General features: G+C 54.7%; 5 protein-coding genes across 5 annotated transcripts; 2 read left to right on the top strand and 3 right to left on the bottom strand.

Annotated features, from left to right (window-relative positions):
• Positions 1-143: 143 nt before the first annotated feature.
• On the bottom strand, positions 144-3,459 carry MRS44_014560 (uncharacterized protein; the record flags this gene model as incomplete). Its single annotated transcript, XM_046284727.2, has 4 exons — positions 144-390; positions 445-2,396; positions 2,449-2,955; positions 3,010-3,459. 4 exons carry the CDS (start codon positions 3,457-3,459, stop codon positions 144-146), a joined length of 3,156 nt encoding a protein of 1,051 aa, XP_046127313.1.
• A 906-nt stretch (positions 3,460-4,365) lies between these two features.
• On the bottom strand, positions 4,366-8,787 carry MRS44_014559 (uncharacterized protein; the record flags this gene model as incomplete). Its single annotated transcript, XM_046271426.1, has 5 exons — positions 4,366-6,182; positions 6,238-6,583; positions 6,626-7,141; positions 7,197-8,327; positions 8,560-8,787. The coding sequence occupies 5 exons, from the start codon at positions 8,785-8,787 to the stop codon at positions 4,366-4,368; spliced, it is 4,038 nt and encodes a 1,345-aa protein (XP_046127314.1).
• Positions 8,788-13,114: 4,327 nt separating this feature from the next.
• MRS44_014558 (uncharacterized protein) lies at positions 13,115-14,558 on the top strand (the record flags this gene model as incomplete). Its single annotated transcript, XM_065618459.1, has 4 exons — positions 13,115-13,409; positions 13,486-13,641; positions 13,706-14,260; positions 14,302-14,558. The coding sequence occupies 4 exons, from the start codon at positions 13,115-13,117 to the stop codon at positions 14,556-14,558; spliced, it is 1,263 nt and encodes a 420-aa protein (XP_065474531.1).
• A 337-nt stretch (positions 14,559-14,895) lies between these two features.
• On the bottom strand, positions 14,896-16,990 carry MRS44_014557 (uncharacterized protein; the record flags this gene model as incomplete). Its single annotated transcript, XM_046277288.2, has 3 exons — positions 14,896-16,035; positions 16,083-16,477; positions 16,528-16,990. 3 exons carry the CDS (start codon positions 16,988-16,990, stop codon positions 14,896-14,898), a joined length of 1,998 nt encoding a protein of 665 aa, XP_046127316.1.
• Positions 16,991-18,697: 1,707 nt separating this feature from the next.
• On the top strand, positions 18,698-19,623 carry MRS44_014556 (uncharacterized protein; the record flags this gene model as incomplete). The annotated part of the gene is made up of 4 exons (XM_046271445.2): positions 18,698-18,709; positions 18,964-19,233; positions 19,366-19,498; positions 19,553-19,623. 4 exons carry the CDS (start codon positions 18,698-18,700, stop codon positions 19,621-19,623), a joined length of 486 nt encoding a protein of 161 aa, XP_046127318.2.
• Positions 19,624-19,840: the final 217 nt, after the last annotated feature.

Here is a 19,840-nt window from a genome sequence, read left to right as displayed (position 1 = left end):
GACGCCTGAGCTTTATCTTGGAGATTCAAAAGACAGCTTCTGCGAAAGAGTCACTCGGGCCAAGCTCCCGGCGCCAATGGGTTGGGTGGGAGGGCCTCGCGCCACCAGGTGTTGCAAGCTCTGCCCGGCACTCGCTGGCCAGCTTATGAAATGTCAAAGAGGGGCTTGAGCTTGATGATGAGCTGCCACTCCTCATTGCTGACCTCCTTTCGGTAGAACTCCTTGAGGGTGTCGATGCTGGCTCGCGAGATGAGACTGTACAGAGTCTCCTCCTCCTCGAGGTGACGGCCGTACATGGGCTGACTGCTACCCATCTCGATCTTGATGGCAACAGAAGGCTCCTTTCTCTTGCACACGGGGATCTGCTTGTGCTCACGCTCGATGGAGGTTCTGTGATTCGTTAGCAAACTGCTGTTTGTATCATGTGAAACAAGTTGAACTTACACTCTGCCCAGCTTGATGATCTCCTTGGCGCCTGTCGTGGGGTTGCTCCTCACGGCGGCGATGGGAGCGTTGATTCTCAGCTGACCTTCAGTGACATCCACACCAATAACGATGGGGTCGTTCTTGTTGAAGACCTTGACGGGCTTGAGCACGCAGGGGAAGACAGCCAACATCTTGGACTCCTCCTTCTTCTTCTCCAGCTGCTCGTCCATGTGCTTGGTGAAGGCGTCGAACAGGTGGTAGATAATGTCAGCCGTAAAGATCTTGATACCCTGGTCCTCGGCGTACTGTTGCGCTTCCTTGTCTACCTTGACATCAAAACAGAGCATGATGGCGTAGTCAGGAGCCTTCTCCAACATGATACCACACTGCATGACATCACGCTTGTAGACGGGACCGATACCAACGTTGGCCACGGGAATCTTGCAGTCCTTGAGGAAGTCGAGCAAGGCCTCGAGCGAACCAAGAGTCGAAGCCTGGACACTGACACCACGACCCGACTTCTCGACTCGGTTGAACAGGACAGCGAGATCGGACTCGACCTCATCCTCGATGTCATCCTCATCATCATCAGGTCCGACAACCATCAGACGAGAACCGGCAATGGCGCCTTCAAGGCCAGGGGCACTGATCTTGACACCCAGAGCGGCCTTGACCTCCTTATTGTGAACATAGGCAGACTTGAGACGAAGTTCCCTGAGAGGTGCCGGGGTAAGCAGTGCTCTGATGTTTGTCTTGATAGCACCTTCAGTACCGCAGAGTACAATGCGGTCGCCTTCTCGCAGGATACCGTTGGAAAGGACAACATCAATGGTCATACCGAAACCCTCAATGGCCTTGACTTCCAGAACGGTGGCCTGGACCTCAGACAGGTACATGAGGGAGCCAACCATGCGCTCCTGGGTGAGCTGGACAATGAGCTTCAACATGTCGGGGACACCCTCACCCGTGTGCGCCGAAGTGGGCACGAGCGAGACGTACTTGGACATGGACTTGTTCTGGTAGAAGAGCTCAGAGTTGAAACCCTGCTCAGCAAAGGCAACCTTGGTCTTCTCCAGACGAGTCTCAAACTCGTTGCGGACGGCCTTGCTCTGGAGAGCCAAACTGTCCTGAAAGCCGTTGTTGTCAACCTTCTTCCAGCCGTAGAGTCGATCAATCTTGTTCAGGGCAACAATGAAGGGGGTCTTGCGCTCCCTCAGCATGCGCATAGACTCGAGGGTCTGAGGCTCAAGACCGTGCATGATATCGACGACCAGGATGGCGATGTTGCAGAGCGAGGAACCACGGGATCGGAGGTTAGAGAAAGACTCGTGACCAGGCGTGTCGATGACCAGGAGACCGGGAACCTTAAACTCGAACTTGCCATCCGGGTTGACGACGGCCGTCTTTTGTCGGATGGCCTCGACAGGGAAGTATGTAGCACCGATCTGCTGTGTGATACCACCGGCTTCGCCCTCCTGGACGTTGGTCTGTCGAATCTTGTCCAGAAGCTTCGTCTTTCCGGTATCGACGTGTCCCAGAATACAGCAAATAGGGGATCGCAGGTTGTCCTTGGATCGGGCAGCCAGAGCAGCTTGGTGAGCCTTCTCACGGCGCTCAGCAGCCTCTCGCTTTCGCTGGAGCTCAGCTTGCTGAGCAGCCGTAGCGGCCTCATCGTCCTCAGACTCCTCCTCAGACTCCTCGTCCTTGGATCCAGAGTCGGCCTTTCCGTTGGCCTTCTCAGCCTCATCCTCGGTGTCAGCATCCCAGCTATCCTTGACATCGCCGTCGGAGGCGGCAGCGGCCTCCCAGTCGTCCTCAACGTCACTCTCGGCGGCAGCCTTCTCAGCCTTGGCCTTGGCCTCGGCCTCAGCTTTCTCACGGGCGGCCTTCTCTTCAGCCTCCTTCAGAGCCTTCTCGGCCTCCAGCCTAGCGCGCTCAGCAGCTTCGGCAAGGGCCTTCTCTTCGTCGGCCTGGTTACGGTCAGTACAAGGCAGATCCATGAAACTTCAGATGAGTCCATACCTTTTGTTGAGCTCGGCCCTTCTTCTTCCTGTCTGCCGGCTTGCTCTTGGGGGCCTTCTCTCCACCCTCCGAGGGGCCAACCTGGATACCAGCGGCCAACATCTGCTGGAGCTTTCGCTCATTGCGGGCCTTCTCCTCCTTCTGAGCCTTGGTGAGGTACTTGCCCTCCTTCTTGAGCTGCTCAATGCGCTCCTTCTCCTTCTGCTTCTTGAGGGCCTTGGCCTCCTCGCGGCGCTTCTCCTCCTCAGCTGCTAGTCGTTCATCCTCCTCGGCCTTAGCCTTGGCCTCGGCCTCGAGGCGGACAGATTCTTCTCGCTGACGTCGGAGCTCCTCCTGTTGCTTCTGGAGCATAGCAAGGTGGGCAGGAATCTTCTTCTTCTTGCCACCGGCCGCGGCGGCGGGCTCAGCAGCCGGCGCAGGGGCGGCCTCCTCCTGCTTCTCGGGGGCAGCAGCCTTAGCAGGCTGGGGGGCCTTTGCGGCGGCACCTCCCTTCTTCTTAGCAGCAGCCTGTTGCAGGCTGTCAGTAAGGGGATATCAACAAGTAGATATAGCATCACGTACCTGTTCCTTCTTTCGCTGCTTCTCACGCTCCTTCTTCAGCTTCTCCTTCTCGGCCTTGGTCAAGATGCGGCCAGGCTCGGCACCATCGTCGGCGGCGGGCTCGGGCTGCTTGGCGGGCTGCTTGTTCTGCTTGCCGCCCTTACCCTTCTTTTGGGGCAGGTCGAACTCGTCGTCCATGGTTGCCTCGACAGGCTCCTTGTTCACAGGCTCCTCGGCCGGGGCCTCCTCCTCGACGGGAGCTGTGTCGACGATGCCCTTCTTCTTACGCTTCTCCTTGTTCTTGCGTAAGGTGGCCATCAGGCCGCCGGCGCCGCCATCGTCGTCGCCGTCGGCGTTGTCGTCACCAGCAGGAGCATCGTCGTTGGCGGCAGGCGGGGCAATGCTCTCGCCAAGCTCGGCCTCCCAGTCGTCCTGCTGGTTCTTCTTGTTTCCCTTCTTCTTGGGCGGCATCTCGGCGGTCTCTGTCGGCTGGTTCGAGAGATGCAGTCGTCGGAGGGGCTCGCGAATGGGCGAAGAAGGAGTTATGGATTTTTTTTTCGGGGGCGAAGTAGCCAAAGAAACTTGCCTGCAGACGGACAAGGCAACGGCTCTATCACACAGACAGACCAGACACAGCCAGGCACACACAACCTCAGCGCCTTAGGTTTGGCTTCTGTATGGTCGGTTTCGCTGCTCGTTCGGCGGGTGGGAGTGGGTTGGGCTACGGGGTTTAGGCGGGGCAGCCCACTACTGTAGGTAGGTATCAAGTCCAACGGGAACAGGGCTTCTTGAACAGCTGCGGCGGTGGCGAATCCAGCGCAGGGTAACGTCGTCGGGCTCTTGGGAGTAGCTTATGCGACATGCTCCGTCTCCTCGGGTCTGCAAGGAGATGTGTCGCAAGTCGAGTCGAGTCGAGTCTAAGCAATCAGCCAAAAATTCTCGTGATGCTGTTCGCTAACATGAAAGTTCCAGTGGAGGTTGACGATGAATCAAATCACTTGACTTCCTCTGCGGGGCACTGAAACCCAACCCAGTGGAAGGAATGTTTTGTGAATGTCATATTATGTAATCACCCGAACCTCCCACAACATCACCTCTCAAGAGCCTGACAACTCCATGATATAGCATCACCAAGAAGCAAGGGGTGATTGCTATCCTGCTTTGATTCGCGAGTATAGGCGACTAATTTTGAGTCCCTTAATAATATTGACAAAACTCTTTTTAATACAACGTGATCCCCAGACATCATTTTATTCTTTCCATCTTGTGACTGGCTACACTGCCTCATACACTTAGTAGCAGATTCCCTTCAGTGCACAGCTCCAACTCAGCATTAAAGCCTTAAATCCTGGCTCCAAACGCCCATATATTCAAGCTTCAGATAACTGGCGCTAAAACATGCTCCAAGATCTCGTAGCCCAGCTCGAGATACTTCTCATGTCCATCTTCCCCGTCAGTTCGGAACGCCTCTGTGTGTTTTCCTTCATCGATGCCATCTAGATACTCGCAAAACAAATCCAAGCCATCCCCCATGGAAACCAGCGTTTCCAAGGCGCGTCGGTCAAAGCAGCGCTTCAGCACATCGCCGTCAACGTGCATCTTGTCCGGAACCATCTGAGGCTCGAGATCCAAATACATGTCCTCATCCTCATCCCTCTTCTTCTTTGAGTCGTTGCCGGGCTCAAAGGGGCAGATGTCTTTGTCGTGCTTTGCCAGGTTCTGAAGAAGGCGTAAGAATCTCCACAGATCGAGGCCTATTAGTGCAAAGTGCTGTAGCGAGCCATCGAGGGACACGCCCAACACCTCGGCCTGGTCAACCGTACTGAAGAGGGTGTTGTATTGCCGCTGGCGGTTCGCAGCCACCCAAAATGGGCGTGTGTGCCCGCGCTGGAATCTCCTTATCGACGTGGGCAACTTTCCAGAGACGACTACCTCGAATTCCCTGTTCCGTTGGCCCCGAGGAACCCAAACTCCGGCAAAGTCTGCCTGGCTGGTCGAGAGGAGATTCAGTGGCCACTCGCCAAGCTGATCCTCTGAATCCCCCATCTCAACCATATGAGACGTGTGCCGCACAACCTGATCACAATGGATGAGGGAGGCCTCCGCGTGCTCGGATTCAACGTGGAGGTCGATGACCAGCATGGAATGCATCGCTGTCAAGGCAAAGACTTTGCTCCCCTCCACACGCAGTGACATGGCAGGAGAGTCTAACCGGAACTCTTTCATCGGCTTCAGCCTCTTTTCAGCGAGGTCGAGAACCTCCCAGTGCAAGGTATCACCGACGCAAAACAGGAGGCCCACAGCGTCTCCCACAGCCGAGTAGACTGGTGCTGAAAAGCCCTTCTTCTTGTACCGGGTCCAATATTGCAACTCCCTTGATGGCCCGTTCTCCGTCTCAACCTTCTTTTCTTTCACAGATACAATCATCAAGCGGCCTTGTTGCGTGGTCACGATGAGGAACGGGAAGGTCTTGCCATCCTTGACATAAAGCCATTCGTTCAAGCCGAAGATCTTGTCTCCTGCATGGCCTAGCCCAGAGATGTGCTGAGATGGTTTCTTGTTCTTGTCGGAAGCACTCGAAATCGTGGCCCCTGAGTCAGGGTCGATGAAGGAAAGGGTCGAGCGATCTTCCTCATCAAAGTGCGCCACCACCAAGCACTTCCAGGTCTGGGAGTAGATGACTCGCACCGGTGTTCCGTCAAGGGGAATGCTGCGGGGAACGGGGCCGACGTGAGGCCAGATATCCACGAGAAGGATCCGTGTTCCAGCCAGCAACATCAAAGACATGTGTTGAGGATAGTTGGAAAGGCTGTCTGCGAGGCAATAGACTGCGTGAATGGGCGGCGCTGGCAGGGATGGATCACTGGAATCAGTTGGCCAGATAAGGTTCTTTGTCTTGAACTTGGTCTCTTGATCCGAAAAGCCCGTCATCACCCATAGACTGTTGTCACAGCAGACGAAGAAGGCAGGGCCTCCGGCAAAGGGACCTGAAGCAGGAGACACCTTCGTAGGTGCCAGGCCAAGCTGCTCAACAGTCATCGAAATATCCTCAATCCCATCGTTTGAGATTCGAACGGTGACTAGGTGACCGCTCCTGGTTCCGAATACGAGTATGGTCTTGTTTGGGCCATCATTGACTGCCGAGATGCTTGTGAAAGCCTCCATTCGGAACTGGAGCTGCTGAGCATCATATTCTAAGAACCAATTAGTTTCCGTGGGCAACACTGCAATCCAACACGGGGACAATACCGCAATGTGACTCCATACTGTGGCTTCTAACCTCTTGGCCATCTAGAGTATAGTTGAAAATCCATGGTGTACCGTCGATAACGGAGCCTACTACGATATATGTGTCGCCTAAGAGGGTGAACAGAGAAAGACAAGTAACCTCTCCAGCTGTGTCTACCGAGGCAACTTCTGTCACATTCATCTGGTCGATCCGTAGGACATCCAGACGTGATGCTTGGCCGTTATGCGAGGAGATGACGACGATATCATTCTCGCAACATGCGTTATCTGCAACCAAAGAATCGAGTCCGCAAACATCGCCGTGTGTATGCCGGGAGCTGAAGTTGGTTAGCCATCCCTTGCGGATCTCACATGTAGATTATAAGAGTGCTGGAAACAAGGAGAGTACCTGCCTTTGTGAGGGGGCAACCAGGCTAGTGGATGTCTCTGTGACCTGTACAATTGTTCCTTGGTCGTTTTGGCAAACTGATATCGTTCGCGAGTTGGTATCAAAGGGTGAGACCTCCGAGGACAAAGCGCTGGCATTGCTGAGATTAGCAGGAAAGTGAAGGACATCAGAAGAATGTGGCATTGAGAGGATGGCATAAAAGCCTCGCTCTCCTTGACTCTCCACGGGGAACATCCATGACTGGCGGACAACCTGGTCGTAGTCAAATTCTAGTCCGATTCTGGCTTGAATGCCCCATCTCAGCTCCGTTAAGCTGGACCGGGGCCCACGGCCCGAGGTGCAGAAAATTCGATCCGGCTTTTGAGAAAGAATCGGCGACAGTTTAGATCTACCCGAACGATCCTGGCGTGCCACCCCATCTGTCCAAGAATCGTTTCCGTCTGTCGTGGCCATGTCGACAACGGGTGACCAGTTGGCGATCGTGCTTACTTGCTGGGGGTCACTTCGAGCGGCAAGCTGTTGTACAAGGTCAGTCGCCTGCGATCAGGGGGCTCCTATTAAGTCAGTTTACCTTCCAGATGCCCCCTGGGCCTGATTCGCCACCAATAATGAACACGTCTGAGAAGACATCATAGGCCGTTGTAAAGGCGGTGGAGATATTCGTGCTGATCGTCCCAACGGTGGTCACTGACGGAAGAAGGTTTGCTGAGTCGAGCTCGATATGGGCAATGACGCCGTCTTCGCGTGCCAGATAGATGATGTCCGTCTTTTCAAAGTACTTGTTGAGGCGGAAGGGTCTTGCCCAGGCAGTCCAAAGGGGGCCGGCAGCTCCATGATGCAAGTTGGTCTGGCTGGGAGAGTGCGTTTCCAGAGTGTCAAACGAGGTCTGCCCTGTAAAGGCGTTCTTGACAATCCCAATGGCATGTTCGGAGACAGCGATGAAAGCAGTATTGATTCTCAAAGGTATGATCATTAGTGGCATCCGATGTTCCTTTGGAAGTGGCGTTCCCGCCTTCTCTAGTTTGAGAATTCCCTCAACATCATCGCTGGCCTCCCAATCATACACCACCATTCGGGAAATGTGAGACCCCCGGATCGCCTCACGCCGGACGATGATGATAAGGAGGATGATGTGGTAGTCATCCTCAGGTCGCGGATACAGAAACTCCAACTTGTGAATGATTCCATCGGCAATTCGGACCTTGAGTTTTTTGACAGGTTGATAATATCCTTGGAGCTGGTACTGAGTGCTCATGTTCGCTAACGTTTCTAGCTCGTATATGATGAATGCACCCTCGGCAGAGCCAGCAGCTATGTAGCGCGAAGATGGGTTGATGATGAAGTGGTATCCCAGGTACTTGAGGTTCCTAGGGCTTTCATACTTGGTGGTGACGAATTCGAGAGTATGATCCGGGAGCTCGCGAACGAAGAGGAATACCATATCAGAGGATTCGAGGATCAATACGAGAAGTTGGGGAGGAAGCGGCTGACGGGCATTCCCTTCATGTGGCTTCGGGGCATCTTGCATGAGGATATCGGCGTCTTCGGTCTTGATAACGCTGGAAGCTGTACCATCGGGGCCGCCCTCAGGGGGTGTTCCGAGAACAAGGGCATTTCGGATTCTGGAGCCGAAGTCGGCTTTTCTTATGACCTCATGGGCTTGTCCATCGTCGCGAAGCTCACTGATTTGAACAAAGTGATCCTGTTTCCATTAGTGACAGTCCATCAGGGTAAATGTAAACAGCAGAAGGGCGGGACATCTCAACACATGGTGTTCAACTTTCGACCACGAGGGCCACTCCAAACAGTGAGCACACACAATGCCTCTAGGCGAGAGCGAGATTGAACGTCTAGGTTTAGCAACAAAAGCACCAGCCCCAGAGTTCAGAACATTTAAAGTTGTCGCAAGATTCGCACAAGGAGACAAGACTTACGCCGACAAAAGCAACATCATTGTGAGAACGGGATCGTATCCAGACGGGAAGAACCCAGTGGACAACGGGGCTCTCGATTAGGGTTCTAGTTAGAAGACCACAGACAGGAGGTTCGGCACGGGGCTTGGGATTGGTCTTGGGCGCGGTGGAGGCCTTCAGGGCATCTTGGAAGTTGACCGTCTCTGTCACCCACTCGCCATCTCTGAGAACACTGCTCTGGAAAGCCATGCTGGCCGCTTCATGGCATCAAGGGGCTAAGAAACTGAAGAAAGGGCGGTGGCCAGAGGAGCGAGATGAAGAGCGTCGGTGATGGGTAGAGAGTCCGAAGGCGGAGAGAAGGCTGCTGGTAGAGAAGTAGGCCACGCGGGGCATGCAAGTCGCCCCCAACACTGCGTTACTGGGTGGGAGTAACGAGCATCTAAGTAACGACGGCTTGGACGAGACGAGGTGAATGTCGGCCTTTGGCGGCTCGTTCACACGGCGCTTGCCTGGCCTAGTTCGGGCTGGTGTGGTCCTCTAGAGGGATAAGGTGAGGTGGCACTGGTCTAAGCACGCCAACAACACTTGATGGCCTCGACGAAACTCGAATAAGCTGGGTGCCTTGACCAAGCAAGAGGGGCGGAGGGGCGTGAGTTGCTCCCGGACAGAGCTCGGAGGATCTGGACAGGCGCGGACAGGGTATGGGCAGGCCCAAGGCAACCTGCAGGACAACTGGTTCACAGCTGGTACCCGGGATCCAGCGACTGGGAACAAGTCGAAGTCAGAACCAGCTGATAGCAAGGCCGACGTGTCGATCCAGGACAATGCGTGGTGCTGGCCTGGGCTGGTTTAGAGAGGCCGAAGAATCTCAGACCAGACCCAATGTTTTTCCTAGAATAAAGTTTCTGCCAAGTAGAAGAAAGGGGTGTGCCGAGTAAAAGAGCTCGGTCGATGTTGTTGCTGTTCTGTTCGGCTCCAGATGACTCTGAAAGGCCAACAAGTCTCGCTTTTAAAGGTTGATCGACCTGGGCCAGCTGAGGGCGCTCGCTCCAGTCACGATTATTGATCAGGGCGGCTGTGGCTGTCGTTGGATAGAACACCCGCGGAGGCAGGCACAGAATCAACCGGGTGACGACGCTCGCGGTATGGATGATACTGCCACTAGAAACGAAAACGTGATGGAAGGATTGCAGTTTGTCTGAGGCCTGATACTGCTGAGAGAGGTTGTGGATGGGCGGGAAGTGTGAGATTTAGAGGCACCTCAGATTCTAGCGCCCGACAGCACCCGCCGTCCACGGGTTAGGAAGGTACCGAGTACAGCGCACCCTCGGTGACAATAGCGGGCGGGCAGGCAGAGAGGCCAGGCAGTTCGAGGAACGTGCTGAAAGGCGGGCTGGCTGGCTGGCTGCAAGTTCCCTTGGAGGCTTGGTGCTTCGGTCCTCTTGATGCTCCCCAACCCATGGATGGATGGATCCATTGCACTCAAATTCACAATGAAACATTGGTGTACCTGCGACGTGGCGCCGAAGTACCTGTGGTGCACCAAGGGCGGTGGAGAGCTGCCTCCACTGAGGCTTGCACCAGCTTGCACCACCAAGATTGCACACCCACAAAGCCTAACCCCCAACCGCGAGATGGATCCTCAACCACCACCTACCTAGCAAACACACCAAACGTCCATCATACCACAAAGACCGCTGCGCTGCGGCTGAAGAATCCTCTTGTGCACCTTCCAAATTCAACCCTAGATCCCTGCCAGCTTTCCCGTTCCCCGTAGATACCGTGACGATCCGATACCCGAGCTCACAAGGGAGCAGCATCATCTAGCCTCGGAAGATTTCGACTGGACAACCGGACCATCCACAAACACCAGCTTCTCGGTGTCCAGAACAAGACGCAGTGCACATTATGGATGACCTTATGGAACGCGTCATTACTCTGCAAGCAGTCAGCCAGCCGGCAGCCTGCTCCTACAAGCTGATCAAGGTGCACATCGCAGCCTGCTTTCGAATCCCCCGAATGGATGCCCAAGAACCAGGACCTTGGTAGCTGGGGGATGCGCTCCTTGGGCGGATTGAGCCCCAGTCAGTCGCGCAGCTGTGAGCATCGTTCGCAACCCCTGCTGTCGTGGAGGTGATCGGATCCTACAATCCCTTCATGCAGCATGCCTTCACGCACGTCTCACCCTGTGTCAGTAGCAAGGTCTGCTTGTCCTTGGTCAAACCTGGAACCGTTTGTGCTTCGACAGGTAGTTGGTGTTCTGAGAAACGTTGCTCGCGTTGGACCGGTATCTTACACCGCACTCCCACGGATAGAATGTACAACTATTCTTAGCAACCTATTTAACTAACTATGGGTATAAACAGGCAATCGAAGCCCGTATCTGCCGAGATCGGAATACCGGATCTGCCACCCGACCCCAGAGAGGCTGTGAAATGTCCTTGCCGTCATTGACCGGTCTCTCCAGGCCAACCAACGCATTTGCTTCTTGTCACTCTCCCGCAGAACATGCATGTCCTGCTGTCACACCGACTTGCCTCGCCAAGGTTGTGGCTTCTCTCGTGATGACGTCTGTCGGCTCTGGTCACGGCTTTTGTGCTTTTTCCCCTGGTCTCGGTTGTCTTTGGCGTCGCAGGAGGCACGCTCCCTGAGTGGTAAGACTGTTGGTTGCCGCAATCTGGTGTTGTGAGCTGAAGCCGAGAGTAAGTCACCATCGCATCTTTACTGTGGCATCTCCTAGCTCTATCTATATCAGGATATCTGTATGAAACATAAAACAGCAGCAGTGTCGTAGTTAGCAATGGTTTATCCTATGGGTATCGGCGCCGGGCGTGTGGAAGCCGGTCTCGCTTGGTGGGAACAACAGGAGCGCGGCTATCTGCTGTGCATCCTCGCGAGGTCCGGTGGCTGCATTTCAAGAACCAAGAGGCCTTGGAAACCTGGAGGAAGGTGAGAAGGAAGACCAGTGTGGCCAGGGCATGCCAGCCAACCTTGTGCAACCCACAGCACCCCCATCCTATCGTTGCAACAGGGCCGGGTCCAGATGACCATGGTCCAGATCCAAACTGTAGCCCAGTTGGTGGAGCCGAGCATCAGCAAGGGTTCGATAGTCACTTCGCCAGTCTTTTAGATCTATTGTCCGTCATCTAGTTGATATCTCGCCAGGAACGGGATGCTAGCCGAATGACTCGTATCCGAGACCATCATTGGAGACTCCAACAAGAGGCACGACTCAAGGGCGCTACGCTTTCCTGCCAGCTTTACCTTTCTCGATGGCATGCTATAAAACAGAAACAGAATGGAGGTCGCCTGTGTAACGCGAGCTGTCAACTCTGCCAAGCCAAGCTAGGAGAGTTTTTGCTCCTCCCGACTTGACACCTGACAGGTCATGAGAAACAATTCGACGACGTTCTCTGTAATGCGAAGACTACCTTAGCTCCAAGGGGTCGAGTGTCGCTGAACAACCTGTAAGGCGGCAAGACAATGTGGGAGAGGTCTGTGGGGGTGGATGGGCGCTTGGGCATTGACCGCTGGCGATCTGCGACCCACGATGTTTCCGGTTTGCAGGTCTCTTCTGATTCGCTGCGTCCGACAACTCTAGAACCGGGGAACATGAAGCACATATCAGTCATTCTTCAGAGTGCCTTTGCTGTCTCAGAAGGCCATGGGCCGAAACCCATCGGGCTAGGATTCTAACGCCGCAACTTTGGAGATAGTAACAAGATTGGATCGCCAGACAAAGGGCTTCTATAATGGATACAGAGTCTAGAAAGCCGCAAGGCAAAGAAAGGCAACAGGGCATGTCTCAGCCCAATCACCTAGGCCGTGTGATTGTCCAAATGGGTAGTTAGCCTTCCATATTACTTTTCCAATCCCCCGTCACCCCCATGCTGCGATCAGCCCGACCCCCGAGACGCATCGATTGACGGATATCCGTGACGCATTTTAAAATGAGGGAGGAGTTGTGGCTGAAGCAGGTGGGAGGCCACACATTATCAGCGGGAGCATCGACGATAGGCTTGATCGTGTCTCTAAGTACGTAATGAACATGAGATTTAGAGTTGAAGCAATTGATGAATCCATGAATGCATCTGATATGAACAAATGAAACTACAAATCGTGGTCGTGGCAGAGAAAGTCGACGTGGGAGCTGGGCAAGTACGTACCTTACCGCTAGCTTGCATCAGCTGGGCAGGGATCAACCTTCCAAGGCAGCCACTAAGAGAAGCTTCTGCAACACTCTCGTGCTTCACTCACATAGCAAGTGACACGAATCACTCTCTGTCTGGCCCCTTGCGACGACGCCCAAGCTCATCAACGGCAGAACCCAGATTCGTCACATTTCATTTCGTTTTAGGGAAGCAGGAAGGAAAACTCTGAAGCAGGGGGGACTAAACTACCTATATCGGATCTGAGCCAGGCCAGACCAGACCATTCTGTCTCTCGGCCATGGTGTGAATTGGCTCCAGTCCATTCATTTTTGCATCCGTCCGATATCCCTCCCCCATCCGTCCACATCCACCTTTTGTTTTTCCTGACACACCATTTGCCCGCTCATGCTCTGATGGACCCAGCCATGGACAATCCCCGTCGAGGAGATCCCCCAGCGCAATCGCAATCGCCGTCGCCCTCGGTCAGCGGCCGCCAGACTCCGGCCGCCATCAGTCGCACCAGCAGCAGCACCCTCAACTCCAGGTCAAGATCGGGATCATATGCCGGCTCCAGCCACGACCGCAGCCAAGACGATGCCTTGTCGGATCCCAAAGCCGCCGAGATTCTCGACGCCTGCAGATGGAAAGACATTGGCCGTCTGCGATCCCTGGCTGAGGCCAGAGGTGGATTCCTGTCGGATGTCTTGCGTAGGCAAGCCTGTATGTCTGTCTTATTTCCGGCTCCAGCCACTGCCTACCTAGTATCCGTACTCCATACTTACACGACGTCTACTAGGGCCCATATTGCTCGGTCTCGATGCCCCTTCTAGTTGCCAAGAGGATCTAGCCTCGTCACAAGATGCCTCTGCAGACTGGAAAGAATTGCCTCGTCATCGCGATGAGGATCAGGTTCAGCTTGACGTCAACCGTTCTTTCATTTACTACCCAAACAGTATGTATCCGCCTCTTGTGTCTCCGAGCATCACAACGAGAGCATGGGACTAATGCGGTGATAGATGTGTCCGATGCAGAGTTGAGTCTGCACAAGTCAGAGCTATCCTCCCTCATCACCGAAGTTCTCCGTCGGTACCCTTACTTGTGCTATTTCCAAGGCTATCACGATATCTCCCAGGTCTTGTTGCTGGTGCTGGCACCGCCATGGAGGGCTCGTGTGCTTGCCCGCCTCTCCGTCCTGAGGATACGTGACTTCATGCTGCCGAATCTGGGCCCAACAACCGCTCAACTACGCCTTCTTCCCGACATCCTTCACGCTGCCGATCCAAAGCTGCGACGACACCTCTCGGGCGTCGAGCCTTTCTATGCCCTCGCAGGCACCCTAACCATGTATGCCCACAACATTGAGGGTTATCGAGACATCGTCCGTCTGTTTGACGTTTTCCTAGCTCGGGAACCCGTCTTCAGCGTATACGTATTTGCTCAAATCATCTTGGACCGCCGGCGAGAGATCTTCGAGATCGACGAGCCGGATATGCTACACGTCATCCTTGGCAAGGTTCCCTCCAAGATGGACTTGGACGAGCTCGTGGTCAAGTCGGCACAGCTCTTTGAACGTCATCCCCCGAAACACTTCGGTACTGGAGACAGATATCAGATTCCAGTGCTCTCAAGACGGCCCGCGATGTCGAGGCCTGTGCGAAGCAGACTATGGAAGACGGTGAGAAGCTCTTTGAGGAGCAGCTCCAGGAGCTCCAATGGGCGGAAATGCAAGACCGTGTCAAGTCGGCACTGTGGTCTTACCGGCGCCCAGCAAAGGCTATCGGTATGGCTCTCATGGTGGGTGCTTTGGCTATTTACCTTCGCCGCAACCCCGCCATTATGCATCAAACTGCGGCCTTCTTCTCTCGATAAACGGTCGAGCTTTGTCTCGTTGACCGTACAACTTCTACTTTGCTTCTTCTTCTTCTTCTTCTTCTTCTTCTTCTTCTTGGGATTGGCTAGGGTTGGGGTACAATGTGGCATAGAATCTGGGCAAAACGGGTGTGTGAGTGTGTGTGTTCATTCCGGACGGTCATAGACTTTTATAAATAAAAAAGGGGCAAGCTCCGTCTAGCACAAGACCCGTCATCTTCACCGAGACGCCATACAAATATCTTCCCATGATTACGCTCAAATCAGCAATGGGGTTCGCAAATCCTCATGCTCCTGTTAACCCGTCTTTTCCCTCTCCAGACATCACAAAGACCCTCTAGGCTGCCTCCTGGAATTGAGCCTTGAGCTCCTCAAAGTGCTCCTGTTGCTCCTCGGCCAGTGTCCCGCTCTCATCGCTGATGATGGTGAGGATGAGAGAGTAGTTGTTGTAGAGGAAACGCCCACTCTTGCGCTTGTCGCCGTATGACTCGGCCTGGCGACCGAGGAAGGTCTCCACCTCGGAACGCAGACGACGAAGGCTAGCAACGACGGGCCCATCGTCACCGGCATCAGCGCTGAGGGCTAGGAAACCATGGAGCAACTGGCCGAAGCGCTGCGTCACAACGTGAGGCGCAGCGGACAGCTTTGCCTGGTCTGCGCGATTGGGTTTCGAGGGCACAGCGTTGGTCAGGTGGCGGACCGAGTCGCAATGACGATCCATGATGACCTGAAGGCGAGGCCACAGGAGCATGGTGGTGGCGTTGATGTAGCCGTCAACAGCGGGGACCTTGCGGCGCTGGAGCTCAAAGGCAAAGTGCTGGTTGAGGCGGATGCAGAGGAGCAAGCCGAGGGCGTCGTAGGATTCTCCGACGAGAGACCTGGAGAGGGTCTGGCCGAGTTCAAAGGTGGGTTCAAAGACATAGTTGAAGTTCTTTGAGATCTGGCCAAAGGACAAGGCGGGTGAGAAAAACGTGGCCATGAAGGTGTATTCGGCAGTGGCATTGTCGATAAGAGCGAGGTTAAAGTTGCGGAAGGGGACCTCGAGGTAGTGTGTCGACTGATCCTCTTCGGCGAGGTACGAGGACAAGGCGGCTTGACTGTTGGTTTTGAGGAGGTCGATGCGACGGCCAAGGTTGAAGGCGTCATGGGGTGGACCTGGAGCCCGGGAGCTCGAGAGGACGGTGGCCTTGCGCGTTATGTCCTCGTGGCCGAGTGTGTCGTTCTTATCCAGGATGTGTAGTTTTATCTTGCCAAGTGCCTTTTCATACCGGGTGAACTGGTTGAGGTAGTACCATCGCATCGTGTTCATGTACGCCAAGGCGATCTCGTTGGCAAGGGTAGGATGATGCTTGTGAAGAAAGGTGAACAGGTCTTTGAAACGAAGAAAATTCTGTTGTTGGATGATCTGCGCATTGATGTGAGGCGATCGCAGAGCCTTGATCTGAGCGACGATAAAGTCGCGAATGCGCTCAATGGCCTAGTTGGGTCAGCAGGGATACTACGAGCATTGGGTCGCATTCGTACCTTGAGTGTGAGTTTCTCCAAGATCGGTTCAAGATCCTTGGCCGCCTTACTTGGCCTCGTCTCAGACTTCTTCTTGAAAGAAACAGTTTTCCGATCCAGCTCTGCGAGCATCTTGGCCCATGTCTCGTCGATGTGCCCTTCAGAGATCTTTGAGATGACCTCCGGAGACAGGCTCAGCTCCTCAACCAGGGGTCCCAGAGCCTTTTCAACCTGTTTCCGATTCTCTAGTCTCCTATTCAAAGCTGTCGATCGGGTTTGTAGAGACTCGATGTCGGCCGACACTGTAGCAAGATCATTGCGGAAACTCGCCAGGTTGATCTCGACCGAGTTGAGGACGTCGTCACATGCTTCTATTGACCGATGAAGATCCTCAAGCTTGGATCGTTCATTCTCGCCTGGGGAACAATCTTAGTCCATGTTTCTCCGTCGCAGAGCTACAACATACTCTCTTCTGCAGTTTGCGGCTTGCGCGTGTTGAAGGTGGCCGGCTCAGGGGCTTGCGACGCAGCTAGCTCCTTTAACGATAGGCCTCCAAAGTCCGCTTCGAAGTCAATATCATCCTGGCTTATGGTCTGTTGCTTTGTCGCTGAATCGCTGTCTGTCGAGAATCCGGCCAGTAATGTCTCTAATACTTCAAGAGAGTCTGGTCCCGTCTCGATGGTGGAGGTTTGCCTGAGGTTGGAGCCGTTCGGTCTTCGCGACGAGGATAGGAGGGATGAGGAGGAATCATTGGAGACGAGGGACAGCGAAGAGCCACGGGGAGAGACACCGCCACGTTGGGATGTGACATATGGGCTCAAGGAACTCGAAGTCCTCCGGGGCAGCGGCGAATATGCTCTGTTCCCGGGCTGGGGAGTGGAGGGTCCGGGGTTGCTGGCCGGCCCTCCGGCCAGTCGGTCGAGCCACATGGCGACGGAGGAACGGCGGCGATGAGGACGGGCAGGAGAGGAGAGGTTTATTCGACGAAACTAAGGACTCGATTCAGGACCAAGGCATTGTTCATCGGTATCGATAGGGCTGTCGACGAGTCCAAGGGTGAGATGAGTACGCAAGGCTGTGCTGGGCGCAAAAGGGTCAGCAGCTTGTCGCCAGCTTGCAAGCGAGGCTGTCAGCGGCCAGCTTAAAGGACATGTGATTGGACAGAGACTAAGGAGTTGTTGAGCCACATCCCCAGCTTGCCTCGTGTGGCTTGAGCTCCATGGGCCAGGTCGGTCGGCAGGTTCTCGGCCTTCCGAGGCCCGCCACAGAAAAGCGCCACAAGCGCCACAGGTCAAGTGGGTCTCTCTAAGCGCACGCACAAAGAACTGACACCCGAGATGCAGCATAAAAAGATGGAGACGCCACGAGAAAGCTTCATCTGCTTCGCGGACGCTGCGGATGATGAATGATGCTGCAGCTTGTCTTGCAGGCGGGCGGGACCCTCATCCATGGCAATACTACATGTACGTGGTAGTATGTACATCCGTTGTCGCGGCAATGGGATGGGTTTTCTCGGAAGGCAAGCTGCAAGTCGCGGCGCATTTCAAGGATGATTCTGAGCGTGACCCCGCGCCACGAGAGCATCCATCGGGTATCGATGAGACAGGTTTTGTGCGAAGGGAGGGAGGGGGAGCGAGGATGACAGGAGGCAATGCTCCCCGCGTGAGCACCTGCTGCAGTTGCATGAGGTTTAGTAAATGGACACCCCCTGCGGACCTTGACGCCTTGATGACCGCCGCCGTCGTTGTGCGTTGTGTGTTTGAGTGCTTGGTTTGTTTGGACTGGCAAAGCAAGGAAGCATCCATCCATTCGAATGTGGACTCTCTCGTGACCCTTTGTGGTTAACCAAGCAAGCAAGGCACGGCAGATGCATCCGGAGCTGAAGGGTTTGCCGCCAAGGGCATTGAATTGCTATTTTCAATCCGAATCCGAATCCCCTGCCCGTGGGTTTGTTTTTTTCTTTCAGGTCTACCTGACGTTGGAATTACTCTGTACAGAATAACCCCGCCGTGTGACTGGCTCCGGCAATGTTTACCTTTCAGTTCAACCCCGCCGCCGGAAGCTGGTCTGGCCGGCGACATCAAGTACATACAAGAACAAGACCGGGCTGACTGTCCGGGCGGCAAATTAACGCTCGCTCAGGCGGCTTCCGCTCCACTCCGCCGCCAATGGTTCCAGCGGATAGATGCCCTGGAAACAGGGACCCCTCTCTTCCAGCCCTCCAGGCTGGCTGCGAGAGAGCTCCATCGAGGCTCCAGACCCCTCCCCGCCCTCACCTGTAAACGCAGACACACAGGCAAAGACTCAGCGGCCAAAGAGCAGAGAGGTTGATCCAGTCCTAATTAATTTTGGCATCCCATCGGTAGAGTCCGTCCGTCCATCCATCCAGAGCCTACAAAAGCGTGTCCACTGCCGCGCCCATTGACGCCCAATCACAGCGCCGAGAAAAAATTCCGTCGAGGGCCTCGCACCTTTTCTTGCCCCCTCCATCTCTCTTCTCCCCGAGTTTGGCCCTTTCCTCTTTCTTCTTCTCTCCATCCCACTCTCAACTTTTTTCGAGCCATCCAATCCCTTCCTCCTCTCCCTCACTCCTTTCTCTTCTTCAAGACCTCGGTTTCTTGTCAAATCCCTTCACAATGGCTGACGATGTGAGTTCTATTCCGTCTCTTGCGCTTTCCTAGGTCCAGGCGCACGCGCCCACGAATTTCTGCCCTTGCGCCCATTTTTCGCCTGGCGAAGTCCACCCCGCATTGTGACTCGTGCCCCACGATACAATACTGCTCTCGACGCTGCCTTCACCAGCCATCAGCGGGCCATCGCCGGCGAGCGCTATTCCATCTCAGCCATCACTGTCATCTTGGGTCGAGAATTTTGCTAATTGCCGTGTTTTCCTGCTCCACAGCACCATGATGTTACCTTCGAGTCGGCCGACGCCGGTGCCTCGCTCACCTACCCCATGCAGTGCTCTGCTCTGCGAAAGAACGGGTTTGTCGTGATCAAGAACCGCCCTTGCAAGATTGTCGACATGTCCACCTCCAAGACCGGCAAGCACGGTCACGCCAAGGTCCATCTCGTCGCTCTCGACATCTTCACCGGCAAGAAGTACGAGGATCTTTGCCCTTCCACCCACAACATGGACGTTCCCAACGTCACCCGCCGCGAGTTCCAGCTGGTGCGTGAACCCTTGCCCCGCTCGCTCCCAACAGGGGAGGGGGAACAACAACCCCTCCCTCCCCCTCCAAGAGCGAGCTTTGACCCCGGCCATTTCCGAAGGCAAAGCTAACCAAGATGCGCAACGCAACAGCTCGACATCTCCGACGATGGCTTCCTTTCCCTCATGAACGATGATGGTGACACCAAGGACGACGTCAAGATGCCCGACGGTGAGATTGGCGACAAGATCAACAAGCTCTTCAAGATTGACGAGAAGGACACCAGTGAGTAGCCCACAGTTCCTGTGTCGGAATATCTCCTAACCCCCCCGTTCTTAGACGTCGTCATCCTTACCTCCATGGGTGAGGAGGCCGCCGTTGAGGCCAAGGAGGCTCCCGGCCAGAACTAAATCGCCTAACCTTTAATCCGCACCCGACTTGAAGTGGTCCCTGGCCCCTCGGAACGCCATCGAAAGATGACATAGACTGGGGGATCCCTTTTTGATGAAATCTTGGCGCATCAATATCCATGGGCCATGGGTTGGGCGTTGCGCAGAAGGATTCTATCTGGACAGGATTGTCTGCTGGTTATGATAAACGGCAATCCTTAACACCCGAGCCTTTTGG

Source organism: Fusarium solani (genome assembly GCF_023522795.1).
Source record: "Fusarium solani strain SB1 chromosome Unknown bctg00000010, whole genome shotgun sequence".
Taxonomy (NCBI): Eukaryota; Fungi; Ascomycota; class Sordariomycetes; order Hypocreales; family Nectriaceae; genus Fusarium; species Fusarium solani.
Note: the sequence above shows the minus strand (reverse complement) of the source record. Positions and strands in the feature narration are given on the sequence as shown.